General features: G+C 48.8%; 1 protein-coding gene across 1 annotated transcript; it reads right to left on the bottom strand.

Moving 5' to 3' along the window:
- Positions 1-5,595: 5,595 nt before the first annotated feature.
- On the bottom strand, positions 5,596-12,864 carry SLC22A6 (solute carrier family 22 member 6). The gene is made up of 10 exons (XM_010956470.3): positions 12,208-12,864; positions 11,786-11,889; positions 11,401-11,555; positions 10,026-10,194; positions 9,449-9,572; positions 9,191-9,306; positions 7,908-8,122; positions 7,688-7,796; positions 6,159-6,362; positions 5,596-5,882 (listed from the first exon to the last, which is right to left on the bottom strand). Exons 1-10 carry the CDS (start codon positions 12,574-12,576, stop codon positions 5,792-5,794), a joined length of 1,656 nt encoding a protein of 551 aa, XP_010954772.1. The 5' UTR covers positions 12,577-12,864; the 3' UTR covers positions 5,596-5,791.
- Between the last annotated feature and the right edge of the window lie 1,109 nt (positions 12,865-13,973).

Here is a 13,973-nt window from a genome sequence, read left to right as displayed (position 1 = left end):
AAACATTACCCAAAACAAAAATCCCCCCAAAACTAAAGAGCAATGTCCTTTATGATGATAAATACAAAGATCTTATTTTGAAAGTATTTGATAATTTTATCAAATTTAAGTCAACAATATATAAAAAGCATAATGTATCTTGATAAAGTAGGGTTTATCCTAGGAATGCAACATTAATTTAACATTAAAAAAATCAGTTAATGTAATTCACCATATTAATAGGCTGAAAAAGAAAAACTTTACGATCATCTCAATAGATGCAGAAAGATCATTTGACAAAACTCAATCTCCACAATGTCCGTGGTTAAACTTCTTAGCAAACTAGGAATAAAAGGGAACTTCTTCAAACTGATAAGGGAAGGGATTATCTGTGGGGACACTATAGCTAACATGATACCTAATTGTGAAAGACTAAGTGTTTTCCTCCTAAGTTCAGGAACAAAACAAGGATATTCACTCTCACCACTTTTATTTAACTTTGTACTGGAGATTCTAAGCAGAGTAATAATGTCAGTCAAAAAAAAAAAAAGAATTCCAGAGAGGAAAGAAGGAAATCTGTCTTTATTTGCAGACATGATTCTTTATGTAGAAAATCCTAAGGAATCTATAAAAAAGGCTACTAGGACTAATAAGTGATTTCAGAAAGTTTGCAGGATGCGAGGTCAAGGTATAAAAGTCAAGTGAATTTCTATATAATGGCAACACACAAAAATAAAAATATCATTAATAAAGCATAAAATATGAAATGCTTAGGGGTAAATTTGACAAAATATACACGAGATCTCAAAATGGATCATAGACTGACATGTAAGAGTTATATAAGCTTTCTATAAGAAAATGTAAGAGAAAATTTTAGTGTCCTTGGGTTTGGCAAAGTTTTAAAAAGTAAGACACAAAAAGCATGAACTCTAAGAGAAAAAAATCAGTAAATTAGACTATGAAAATGTAGAAACTTGCTATTCAAAAGACACTTATGAAAGTGAAAAGACAAGCTATAAACTTGTAGAAAATATTTTCAAAACACATATCTGACAAAAGATTTTAAAATTTATATGGAAATACAAAGTATCTAGACTAGCCAAAACAACTCTGGAGAATTTTAAATGAAAGGAGTATATTCTTGTTTCGAGAATACATTAAACAAAGCTTCCAACTCAGTCATAAGAAATAAATCAAATAATAAAATGTGCAAAAATTTTGAGCATTTACTAAAGAAAAGATCTAGATGGAAATAAGCACATGAAAGGTTCTTAACATCACTAGTCATTAGGGAAATGCAAATTAAAACTATAATAAGATATCTCTACACTATAATAAGATTCACTCCAATGGGTAAAATTTAAAATATCAATCATACCAAGAGTTGGCAAATATGTGGAGCAACTGGAACCCTCTCATAATGCTGGTGGGAATGTGAATTGTTACAACCACTTTGGAAAACTGGCTGTTTCCTAAAAAGTTACACATTCACCTTACATACTACTCAGACATTCTACTCCTTGATATTTGTCAAGAGAATGCAAGCGACGTCTGAACAAAAAGGGCAAGAGGAAAGTTTTGGAGGCAAAGGGTATGTTCATTGTTTTGATTGTGGTGATGGTTTTACGGGTATATGCATCTATCAAAAATCATCAAATCTTACACTATAAATATGGGCAACTACTTATCTGTCTATTATATTTCAAAAATCTGTAAAAGTATATTAGTTAAGATGTCTTTGGCTGCAAGTCAGAGAAAACCAGCTTATAATGGCTTAAAGAATAAGGAGGATAAGGAGGACTTACATTTAAATTCTCACCCTCAACAATTAGGGTAGATCTAGCTGGCTTCAGAGTTGGTTCTATCGTGGCTTTGTGACACCATCAACCCCCTAGATTAGATCTTTCCACTGTGTTACTCTTAGTTACTGCCTTAGTCTTTGCTCTGCTTTCTTCTTGGGTCACAAGATGGCTGCCACAGTTCCAGACATCCCATCCAGACTCAGCATTGTCTATCAGCTAAATCTAAACCTTGGCCATTTCAGGCCGTAACAGGCTACTTGGTTTCTTCTGTGGGTGTGGCTCATACGGAACTCACTACTGGGGTGTGGGTTTCTCTTGGGGGAGACATTTAGGAGAAGCAGGAACAGACTTCTCTGGAGCCAGTTAGGGCAACTGAGCCTCAAGGTTGTCTAGCTTATTGCTCCAGCTTTTTGCCATGGAATCAACTATAGTTCTATGATTACAACATGAACTACATGGAAACAGTCACATCTCAGAGATGATTGTTAAATGGTTTTCTTGAAAGAGGAGGGACGATGGAACAATGGGACTCACCCAGTGTTTTTCTTTTACTCTCTCTACTTGTGACAAAAATCTTTCCTTCCACAATTTTATAAACATGTGAAGGCAAAGTGGGGATTAAACAGAGAGGAGTCTAGGAGTCCTAAACTTAAATGACTATAAGGGTCAGAGGGTAACATAATTGTGTGCTTCTGACCAGATGTAGGACAATAGGGAGTAGTGAGGCCTATGGTGATTTAGACAGTACAGCCCTTTCCCTACCAAAAACATAATGCATGGGAAAATAAAAGCTCTATAGGCCAGTTGTTGATCCTTGGAGGAGCCTGAGGATAAAGGATGTGTGTTAGTTTCTTACTGCTGTTGTAATATATTGTCACAAACTTAGTGGTTTAAAACAGGACAAATTAATTTTCTTATAGTTCTGGAGGTCAGAAGTCTAAAATAAATACGTTGGCATGGGGACATTCCTTCTTGGGATTTTAGGGGAAAATTCATTTCCTTGCCTTTTTTGGCTTCTAGAAGCTGCTTGCATGCTTTTCTTGGCTTGTGGTTCCTTCTTGTATCACTCCAACCTCTTGTTTCTGTTGTCACATCTCCTGTTACCCACTCTGGTCTCCTGTCTCTCTCTTAAAAGGACTATTGTAGTCACATCGGGCCCATGCAGGTAACCCAAGATAATCTCCTCATCTCAAGATCCTTAACTTAATCATATCTGCAAAGTCCCTTTTACCATGTAAGTTAACATATATTCATAGGTTCCAGGGATTAGGACGTGGACATCTTTGGACATCCATTATTCAACCCATGCATGATATAAAAAGCTTAACTGGCTGGGCCTCTGTTCTCATGTAAACTCCTGAGAAGTGGGGAGAAGAGCCTAGTGGAGGAGCTTGGTGCGGACTGAAGCGTGGGATGTAGAGGTGGAACCTGATGAGGTAGCTTCCAGTGAGCCCTCTACCAGGGTCCTGCAGTTGAAGAACTCCTTGAATGTGCCGTCCTGGCCAGGAAGTGCTCAGGGCTGCAGGTAGAGAAATTGAGGGTGTCCTCAGAGGTCACTGGGGTGGTGCATGACAGTCCTAGAACTCGGGCTCAGGGCCAAGGCAAGAGAATGAGATGTGAGGGGGGAGGATATAGCTCAAGTGGTAGAGCGCATGCTTAGCATGCACAAGGTCCTGGGTTCAATTCCCAGTACCTCCTCTAAAAATAAACAAATAAACCTAATTACCATCCCCCCCCAAAACAGAAATAGTAAAAAAAAAAAAAAAAAAAAAAAATTTAAAAAAGAGAACGAGATGTGAGCCAGTATTTTGGGGGTGACTCCTTGGGACGACAGGGTAAGACTGGTGACCTAAGGGTGGGAGGAAGGTAGAATTCCATTTGGTCAAGGGCATGGGGTGACTGCGGGAAGTCCCAGATCAGGTGCTGGGGAAACGGAGTTTGCACAAATTGTGTAAGCCGTCTGAGTCAGCACCAGGACTTGGGGTTGTATGCAGCTGGGGCAGGTCAGAGAATGGCTCTGGTTGAGGGAGATGCAAGTGCCAGGTGATCTAAGCACAGAGATGAGAGACCCCCAGGAGTCAGGGCAAGTCAGAGTTGCTGGCAGGGTTTTAAGCCAGGAGTAGGGCAAGTCACTGGTCCCCAGATCCCTAGATTTGCAGAAGCAGGGCTAGATCCAGGTGCCCCGCCTCTCAGCTCCAGCCCTGTATCCCTGCTCAAGGCTGGTGAAGATGCCATCCTAGGTGCCCCTCATCTGTCGTGAGGGCAATGCTGCCTGAAAAAGAGTAGCAGGGGTTGGGGTGGTGGCCCTCCGGCATCTACTGGGTCCTGCCAAGAAATTGTTGGGGAGCAAGGGAAGTGTCAGCACCATGGGAGAACACCAAGGCTGCAGATGGTCCAAGATATGGGGTGAGTTATGGTGATTTTGGTCCTCCCCAATTTGTCCTCTGGCTTTCTGAGCTGCTGTGAGCTCTTCTGGGACTCTGTGGCTTTTTCAAGGAATCTCCAGGTCACTTCCTCTCTCCAGGTTGCCCTGACTCAGTTGGAGCCCTGGGGTCCCACCTGGAAGGCAACTTGTACAGCTTGAGAGTGTGGCCTTTCCCCAGAGGACGAGGGGAAAGAGTAAGGGGCAGTATGCTAGCAGAAAAGCAAGGCTGAGAAGCATATGTAGTAGAGGGTATGGCTGGCCCCTCATCCCTGCCACCTGTAGGTGTTAACAGGGCTGTCTTTTCCCATGGCCTCCCCACATTACCCCTTAATCCCCCAGCTTCCCTGTAGGGAGTTCCCTTGCTGATGCGTTCCTCTTTTCCTGACAGTGACCACTAAACTGCCTTCTATCCCTCCTTTCACACAGTTCCTACCACGTGATCTTCCTGCTTCCCCTTCTCTGTCTCCTTTCAGCCCAGGAGGGAGGAGTGGGAGAAGCACAGCCCGCTCCCCCCCTGCCCCCCGGGCATAGAAGAGGCCAAAGTCCCAGGGCCGTGAGGCAGTGAGAGGGTCAGGCACACATATCCTAGATGATCTGCTTCTAATCCTGACTCCACAATTTAATAGCTGTGTGAATTTGAGCAAGTTACTTAACCACTCTGTGCCTTTATTTCCTTATCTGTAAAATGGGGGATAATAATAAGACATCTCTAGAAAGTTACTGGGAGGATTGAATGAGTTAATGTATGCAAAGTGCTTAAGACAGTGCCTGGCATCAAATTAGCAGTGCTGGCTCTCTGGCTGGGTTCCACCCTCCCCTCACCCTCCTCCCTCCCTTTCACCAGCCCAGTGCCAGCCAAAAGCAGAGAAGCAGAATGGCCAGGAAGTGCAGTGGGCGAGGATCAGGGTAGCTAGCAGGCTGAATCTCCAGATGCAGAGTTAGTAGTGGCAAACTGGTTTTGAGTCCAGATCCTGCTGGAATCCAGAGGAACAGGGATCAGTGTCCTGATGTCACAGATGCTCTCTCTTCTCCTTCTTTGCTGCCTGAGATTCCTATTTGCTTTCCTGGAGGGGGAGGAACCTGAAACAAAGCCTCTGATTGGCTGCTTTCATTTTAATCCCTTGTCAATTTCCAGCCTAATAGGGAAGGGGAGGGGTATAAGGTATTTAAAACTCAGAAATATTTAGATAGGTTAGAGAAAGAGGGAGGGAAGAGGGAGGAAAGAAAGGACTGGGGAAGGGGCCAAGATAAGAGATTCTTCTCTAGTTGTCTGGGATGGTCTGTAAAGTCCTGGGGGTTGAGGGCGGGAACTGGACTGTATGCCCTTTTGGGCTGGAAGCTGGCTCATGTGGAATGTGTTATATTTGAGACAAGAGAGAAAAAGGGAGATGCTATACACAGACAAGCCTTTTAATGATGTGGTTTTCGTGGCATCTGTTCAGGGGGGGGACCCCTGAGGCGGTGCTTCCCTGAACCACAGCCCCAGCATTTGGGCCATATTCCCCCTCCCCCTTCTCATGTGAGTGGTCCAGGACCTGTAGGGTCCTCACTTCCTTTAGGGCTTTGTAAGGCTCCTTTTCAGTGCTCAGAGTCCGTTCTTCTCTTGTGTTGAGACCTGGAGCGGGACCATCTGCTTCTGCTGCTCTCGTTGCTGCTGCCTCCTCTTCCCTCTCCTCCTGCGGGGGCAGGAGAGTGGTGCCCTGGGTATGCAGCCTCCGGGCCAGGGCTGGGAGCCGCGGGGTCCCAGGGGACTCTCCATTTAGCTGTGCCCAGCTACCAGGTCTCTACCCCAAACATCTACCACCCCTTGGAGCCGCGAACCCCAGGGAGGACTCTGGGAGACTCTCAGCCAACTGGAGAAACAGGGACAAAGAGCCCTGGCTTGGAAGAGTAGGCTTGAGTTTGAGTCTCAAAGCCACCCCAGCCTGAACGTGTGACCCGGGGCAAGTCACCTGTCTTCCACGTCCTGCACGGTATCTGGCAGTGGCTGGTCCAGTGTCTCCGGCAAGAGGGCCACGACACAGCTGGCAGCCACTGGGACAGCGCCGTAGATAAAGAGAGGCACGGAGGGGTAGATCTCCGCCGTCATGCTCACCAGTGGGCTCACAATGCTGCCCACTCGGGCCAGAGTGCTGCCCATTCCCAAGCCTGTCTGCCTGTGGGGCTCAGGGCGGATGGTGTCGGTAAGTGTTCTGGCATGAATGCTGAGGTTCTGGCTGAATTTGAGGCCAGGGCAGCTCAGACCCAGGAAACCCCCTGGTGCCTCCTCTGTTCCCCATATGACTAGCTAACCAATTTGGCGTTTGTTTGGATATTTTTTTCAAAAAACAGGTTGGGAAGGGCTCTGGCCAGAGAATCAAGAGTTCAAATTTTGCCTCTGCCCTTAGCTTACTATGTGATCTTGGGGGAAGTCTCTTTTCTTCTCTAGACCTCAGCTTCCTGAACTGTCAAATGTGACAGCTGAGTTGGGCCAGTTGTTCTCAGATCACCTGGGGGATTTGATTTACTGTTGCCCCAGCCCCACACAGACCTATTGGATTAGAATCCCCAGGGAAAGGAATCTGAAATCTGCATGTAAAGAACATTCTCTATGAGAGCAGAGGTTAAACACTTTGACTCCAGAGATAAACTGCTTGGGTTCAAATCTGAGCTTCCTGATTTATAAGCTGTATGACCTTGGGCAAGTCACTTAACCTCTCTGTGGCTCAGTTTTCTCATTTGGAAAATGGAAATTATCATAATATCTGCCTCATAAGCTTGCTATGAGGATCAAATGAATTGATATTTGTAAAAAGTTTGACAGTGCCTGACACATAGTAGGTGCTTTATACTATTGTTCTTTCAGTGCAGTCCCATGAGGGTACAGGACAGAAACCATGACCTCTCAGGGTTCTCATTCTAAGTAGCCTGGAGAAGCCTGGCATTTCTTTGACATCTCATATGAATTTGGCATTCCATCCTTAAAATAGACATGTGTTTCTTGCGTCTTAATTGAGAAATACCACCTCCCTCTATCCTTGGCACTCAAAAAATTGGTGCTATGTTTATCCATACAACCACTAGTACCACCATTATTAACTGTGGCTCTTGTGATAAGAAATTACTTTCATGTTTGTGGTCTTTGGTTTTAGACATAGCATTTGGTTTAAAGATGGAATTTAGATTTCATGGCAGCTTCTAACTTGCGCTTTGGAGACTCAGGGAGGACTTCAATTAACTGCCTGTGAGATGTGTCTTCTTATCTCCCTACCCTATCCCAGTTGGTGGCTCCTTTTGAGATCTTCTCAGGTCAGGTAAGGATTGGGGGCAGCCACAACTGTGTTAGCCACAAAGTGTGTACTGAGTGGCTGACAGGGACTTTGCACTGATGGGTGTTGGGAGGGGGCCTTGGGCTGGGGCACACTGGACCATGTGCTGGGATCTGACCTGTGTGCAGGGGAATGTCTTGCTTCAAAACCCCTCCCATTAAATTCCCACTCACCGGATCATTGTGGGGTACAGCTCCCCAGTGTACAGGAAGATACAGTTGAAGGAGGAAGCCAGGCAGCCCTTCCCCAGCACAGCAAGAGAGGTTCGGACAATGGACTGATCTACAGAGAAAGGAGGGTGTCAGTGGGGTCTCGAGAGTGGGGGCTGAGCAGTTGGGTCATGTCTGAGGATATGGCCAAAGATGAGGTACCAAGATGCTCATGGGTGCTCACCCCGGGGTATCACTCCATTGATCAGGATGCAGATGCCTGCCAGCAGCAGTGAGGCCATCTGGGCAGGCCGGCGGCCCATATTGTTGATGATAAGGAAGCACACAAGTTTGGCAGGCAGGTCCACAGCACCAAAGATCACCTGGATTAGGTAGATGCTGACCCCAAAGCCCTGCAGGTCCATGACCAGCCCATAGTAAGCAAAGCTAGTAGCAAACCTAGTGGGGAGGGTTGAAGGGTATGGAGTTTATTAGGAAGCTTAAGAGGGGAGGTGCTTATCCAAAACAGGGGTGAGCTGCACAGGGTACCCTGCTGAAGAGTCTGGAATCCGCCTTGGCTAATGTTTCTTCTGACATTTAATATGCACTTCAAGTATTGGGATAGTCCTCTAATACCCTAAATTTCTCAGTCTTCTAATAGTGCCCCCAGTGTCTTAGGGAATTTTCACTTAGTTGCCTTGTAGGACTTACATAGTTTTCGTCTTTATTTTATCTATGGATACTGGACTGAAGGAAGGCAGGTGGATATCCAGACCGTGTCTTTAAGGTCAAGGTATTGGGAGAGGCCAGAGCCTTCCAGGATCTGTCCGTGGTCCTGGGATGGGTATTGTGCTTCTTGAGAAGTCAAGAGCCCAGAAGATAAAGCTCAGGTTATTGGATGGAACCCTCACCCCAAAGTAAGTCCCAAATTGGAAGCAAAGAATTTATTGGCAAGATTGTTCCTTTTGACTCCTGACCATGTTTCCCTCAACTGCAGTGGGACTGCTGTGACGATGGGGTTGGGAAGATGGGACATAAAAACGGCAAAGGCGAATATTGCAACAGGAAAGGAAGGTGTTTGGCTGTTATCAACTTTGGCCGAAGTGTACTTTCAGAGGGGAGCTTTAGGCATCTTATTGCCTGTGCCTGTGTTTCCTGCAGGCACCCCAAGGCTGGTAAAGTCTTCAAATGTTTTGGAAGCCAGACTTGTCTCTGCCTTTTGATATAATTCTGGTGACTCTGGGGGCCACCAATCCAATATGGAGGTGTTTCCAAATTGAAAGAGAGCTGATAAAAGGAGAAGAATATGGAGAGACTGATGCTTAGTTTGGGGACTGGAAGTGAACAGATACTGGAGGTCATCTGGTTCTTCAAGACTCTCTGGTGGAGGATTACTGCCTCTTGTGGCTGGTCTGCTGACTTCCTGCCTCTTGTCTGCCTTCTACCCACTGCACCCACTCTTTCCCCACCCTGCCTTTTGTCTCTTGGTCTGTCTGTCTGTCCATCAGTCTGTTTGTCTGGGCCTACCACAGCATGGAGAGGCAGAGGAAGAGGCGGCGAAGGGCGGGACAGCGCAGCAGCTCCAAGGCCGAGGCCTGGCCCTTGGCCATGGTCAGCTCCTTCTGCAGACTGGCCTGGAGCACCTGCCGGGATGGATGGGGTTCAGGGCTTGGACTTCTCCAGGAGCTCTTCCCAGCCTAGCCCCTGATTCAGAGAAGCCCTCTGAGTCTTGGTTTTGGGGATGGGGCCCTGGTGGGCTGTCAGGGGAGGTCTTGGGGGTCTCACCTCCATACTTAGCTTGGCCCCCTCTTCTCGCTTCCCATTGATCCAGGCCACTCTCTGCAGGGCCCTCAGGGTGAGGTCTAGTCTCCCAGAAGAGGAGTACCAGCGGGCCGATTCGATGAAGAACCTGGGAGCAGGGGTGAGTGTGCGTGTTGGCATGGCTCCAGTCCCAGTCATTTGGGCTGGAGGTAGGGTGTGGGCTTTCCAGAGATCTGCAGTGGGACTTTATTTAAGGCTGGGAACCCAGGACTTTGCCAAGTCTCTTTCTCTAGGACCACAGAGCAGTGCCCAGCTTGGTGATGACTCATTCCCCAGCATGGGAGCTCAGCTCTTGGGTGCTGGGTAAAGGGAGCAGTGCAGGCAGACTGGAGACCTGGGGAAAGCCAGAAAACTGGACACCTTGGGGCAAGTCCTTCTGCCTGCAGTCTAGTTTACCTATTTATCACACTGAGTCACCGGCCTGGGTTTGACCTTCCCTAATTCTGTGGGGTGGAGTGTGTGGCAAGATCTGGGGGAATTCTTGTCCCTCGTATCCCTCTGGGCTCCTGTGGCATCCCCACCCACCATGGACCCAACGTACCAGGAGTAGATGAAGAAGGCAAAAAAGGGCACGGAGACCAGCAGCTGCAGGTGGCGCCAGTGGGGCACAGCGTAGGCCACACCAGCTAGGAAAAACTGGCCCAGGCTGTAGACATAGCCAATTAGGGTGCCCACATAGGCCCGTGTGTGGATGGGCATCCACTCCACATCTGAAAAGAGGGTTAGAATGGAGTGGTGCACCTTACTGGGTGCCAGGTAGGTGAAGACCCCTGGTGCAGGCCAAGACCCCTCTCTCCGTCTACACCTTGGTCTGTCCCAAGGCTCAGCGGAAGATGCATCAAATGAGGTTAGGTGCCGTGGCAGGGGGACTGTGGTGGAGGTAGGGAGGGGGAAATAGGTTTGGAATTCCCAGGAGTTGTCCGCTTCACTCCCCTGCTGCATTTTTGCTCCTCCCCAGCCGACTGTCCTGGCCAGGGACCTGTTTCCCTTTGGGGTGCTTCTGACCGCTCAGTTCATCATCAACAGCAGCCATGCCTCTGGTCGTCCTCAGCCTGGGCTGGATTCCAGCCTTAGTGGCCAGAGCAGCTCAGAGTGGGGCAGTGGCTTTCATCCATCCTGGAGAATTGAGGTCGGAGGGGGACCACCTCTCTGCTGCGGTCCTTGTGCGCTCCTGATTCGGCTGCTGGGGCATTGGCTTGAGAACTCAGACTGGGCTTTGGGGCTGGATTCTCTAGGTGTCCTGCTCCAGCCCTAGCCCAGTCCCACTTAATTTCTTTAGTCCAGAGAATCTGAATCCTTAGGTTCCCTCCTGGGCTTGGGTAAACCCTTTCCCTTCTCCCCAGCCTTGGGTTCCTCATCTGAGAAACAGGGGAAAAGGGGGGTGACCTATCAGAGGATGCACTTTGATGGCTTGTGGACAGGCCATGCTCAGCCCATAAATGCTTTTGGTCTACATGATGCTGGCTTGCCCTATGTTAAAAACATTAGAATTAATTGTAAACACTAAAAAATTGAAATATTTTACATTGACGAAAGGAAGGGGGAACAGTCTGACAGCCCTGAAACTTCTTGGTTCCAGCAGCTGAGTGGCTGTGGCATCTTGGATTGCTGTGACTCTCCTTTGGAGACAGTCCTCACCACTCCCTAATGCCTCTCATCTGCTTCAATCTTTTATGGGAACTACCTGGCCCTAAAAATGGGGTTTGCAATCCTGTGTCTAAATGAGAGTACAGGATGCTGTGAGCCCAGGGAAATAGGCTGTTATGTTGGCTGGAAGGGCAGACCCGAAGGACAGGCCGAGAGCAGGCTGAGTGCAGGAGGGGTGGGCTGGGGGAGGAGGCTGGAAAGGAGTCAAGGGGCTGGGAGGTTGAAGAGGAGTGCATAGGGACCCGCCCTGCCCTCCGGGCCTCCCTCACTCAGTGTCACGCAGTTGAGGGCGATGCCAGCCAGCGACATGCCCGAGAGGAGCCGGAAGGCACAGTAGGCGGGGAAGTTGGGAGCGAAGGCAGCGCAGGTCCCCGACACGGCCGTCTGCAGGTAGTTCAAGATCAGCACCTTCCGGCGGCCCAGCCTGTGGGGGAGGGAAGACCTGAGGCAGCAGGGGTCCGGAGGGCCAGCAGGGGCCAGGCTGATCTGGGAGAGGGGCACTAGCCCTAGGGGATCCCAGGGCCCGTGACCTCTCATGAGGTTGGTGCTGTTGGTCATCAAACCAGTCCCAGCTGGGAATGCCGACCGCCCCCCTGAGCCCAGCTGAGGATCCCCCAGTCCCAGCCTGGTTCCCTGGCCCTGCCCAGGACTGACCTGTCTGCCAGGTACCCGAATATCATGGCTCCGAGAAGCACCCCCACCATGTACAAGGACTGAGCCAGCTGCCGTAAGGCCCTGTAAGAGCACACGAGGTCCCACTGTGGGGAGAGGGGGCAAAGGTCAGGCTGCGGTGAGCCTGGGCCGCAGGGCAGTGCCTTACCCTCCTTCCGGCTGGCCCTCTGAGGTCTGTGTCACCTTCTTCTCCTGACGCTTCTCCTAGCTGCTTGTCTCCTCGGTCTCAGGAGCTGAGAGACTTTCCTGACCCCACGACTCCCACATCCACCTTTTCTACAAAGGCTCCCATCCTGAACACCTTTCTCCATTTTCCCATCTTGGCCTCTGGAGAGTCTGCAATAGTCTGTGCACGCGTGCATGCGTGTGTATGTCTCAGAGCAGGAGGGCCCAGGTCTCCTCACCTCTGTCACGATGGTGGAAGGGAACGTGCTGTTGTCGTAGATCCAGCCGTCGCTGCAGGGCTCGGTGGCCCCCGTGCCGTTGGTCTCTGTGCCATTGGGAAAGGGTGGTCCCCGCTGTGGGGAGGTGAAGCGGAGGCAGGATGCGGGCTGCCCCTGCCTGTCCTGCGGCAGCCAGGCCGCCAGCCCCCCATCTTCGCTGAGGTTGCTGTGAGCAGGTGGGCGGCAATGGTGGCTGGGGATGGCGGCGGTGAAGTTCTGCAGGGTGTTGTGGGAAGCCAACAGGAACAGGGGCAGGACCACCAGAGCCACCTGGATCTGCTGGAAGCGGCCGACGCCCCCCAGCTGCAGCAAGAGGTCATTGAAGGCCATGGGGCCAGGCCTGGCCGAGCGGCTGGGGGCTGAGGACTTCCAGTCCCAGGCCCTCTGTCTGCGTGTCTGCCTGCTGCTCTTCACTGGAGGAGAGGTCCTGCCGTTGCTTCTGTAGCTGAGTTGCTCCTGGAACTGAATTTGAGCTGGCTCCGCGGGGGGACAGCAGCCGGCCAGGCTGCCCCTCCTTCCTTCTCTCTTTGTCCTGTTCCTGCCTTTCTTTTGCAGCCTCTGCTCACTTTGGGTGGGGGGCGTTGCGTAGGCTTCAGGGTCTGCTGTAGCCCTGACCCCTAATGGGCAGTATTTAATCCTTGGCCTGGAGGGAATGAGTTAAAGTGTGACTTGGTATCAGAAGGATTAACCCTCCGACTATCCTTCTATCGGTGGAATTTTTCCAAGTGGGTGCAAAGGGCAGGAGAGAGCAGACTGAAGTGGGGGTGATGGGAGGCGATGGGCTGGGAGGGCCCACCTGGGCATCTGGGGGCCGGAGCGGGTGGGGTGGGACCTTTCTGTCTTCCTTTTAGTGAGAAAACTGGGCTCTGGGATGCGTGCTGGCCTCTTACAGGGCTTCCGTCCTTTCTTGCGGACAGCATCCAAATGGTCTGTCCTTGGGGAGAGTTGCCAGAGAAAATACAGGACACCCAGTTAATTTGAATTTCAGGTCAACAAACAAAATTTTTTTCTTTAGTGTAAGTATGTCCCTAATATTACATGGGGGCATACTTATACTAAAAAATTATTCAGCTGAAATTCAAACTTAAGTGGGTATCCTGTGTTCTTATTTGCTAAAATTGGTTACCCTGGTCTTTGGTCTTCCGGGGAAAGCTTACATCTTGTAGGACCACTGCTTTGCTCAATTGGAAGACACAATAGAAGTGGGAGGCTGCTTCTGAAGGAGTGGGACCTCAGACCAACATCATACGTGATGCAGATTGATCCTTCCAGTGTCTCAGCTTTTACCTTCTTGCTTATCCTAGTTCAAAGTTTTCCATTGTCTTGTCTTCTGTCTATAGCTTCTTCTTCTTCTTCTTTTTTTTTTTTTTAACATTTTTTATTGATTTATAATCATTTTACAATGTTGTGTCAAATTCCAGTGTTCAGCACAATTTTTCAGTTATTCATGGACATACACACACTCATTGTCACATTTTTTTCTCTGTGAGTTATCATAACATTTTGTGTATATTTCTCTGTGCTATACAGTGTAGTCTATTCTACAATTTTGAAATCCCAGTCTATCCCTTCCCACCCTCCACCCCCCTGGTAACCACAAGTCTGTACTCCCTGTCTGTGAGTCTATTTCTGTCCTTTATTTACGCTTTGTTTTTATTTGTTTGTTTGTTTTTGTTTTTGTTTTTTAGATTCCACATATGAGCAATCTCATATGGTATTTTTCTTTC

Source organism: Camelus bactrianus, chromosome 10 (assembly GCF_048773025.1).
Source record: "Camelus bactrianus isolate YW-2024 breed Bactrian camel chromosome 10, ASM4877302v1, whole genome shotgun sequence".
Lineage (NCBI taxonomy): Eukaryota > Metazoa > Chordata > Mammalia > Artiodactyla > Camelidae > Camelus > Camelus bactrianus.
This window is presented reverse-complemented; position numbering and strand designations above follow the sequence as displayed.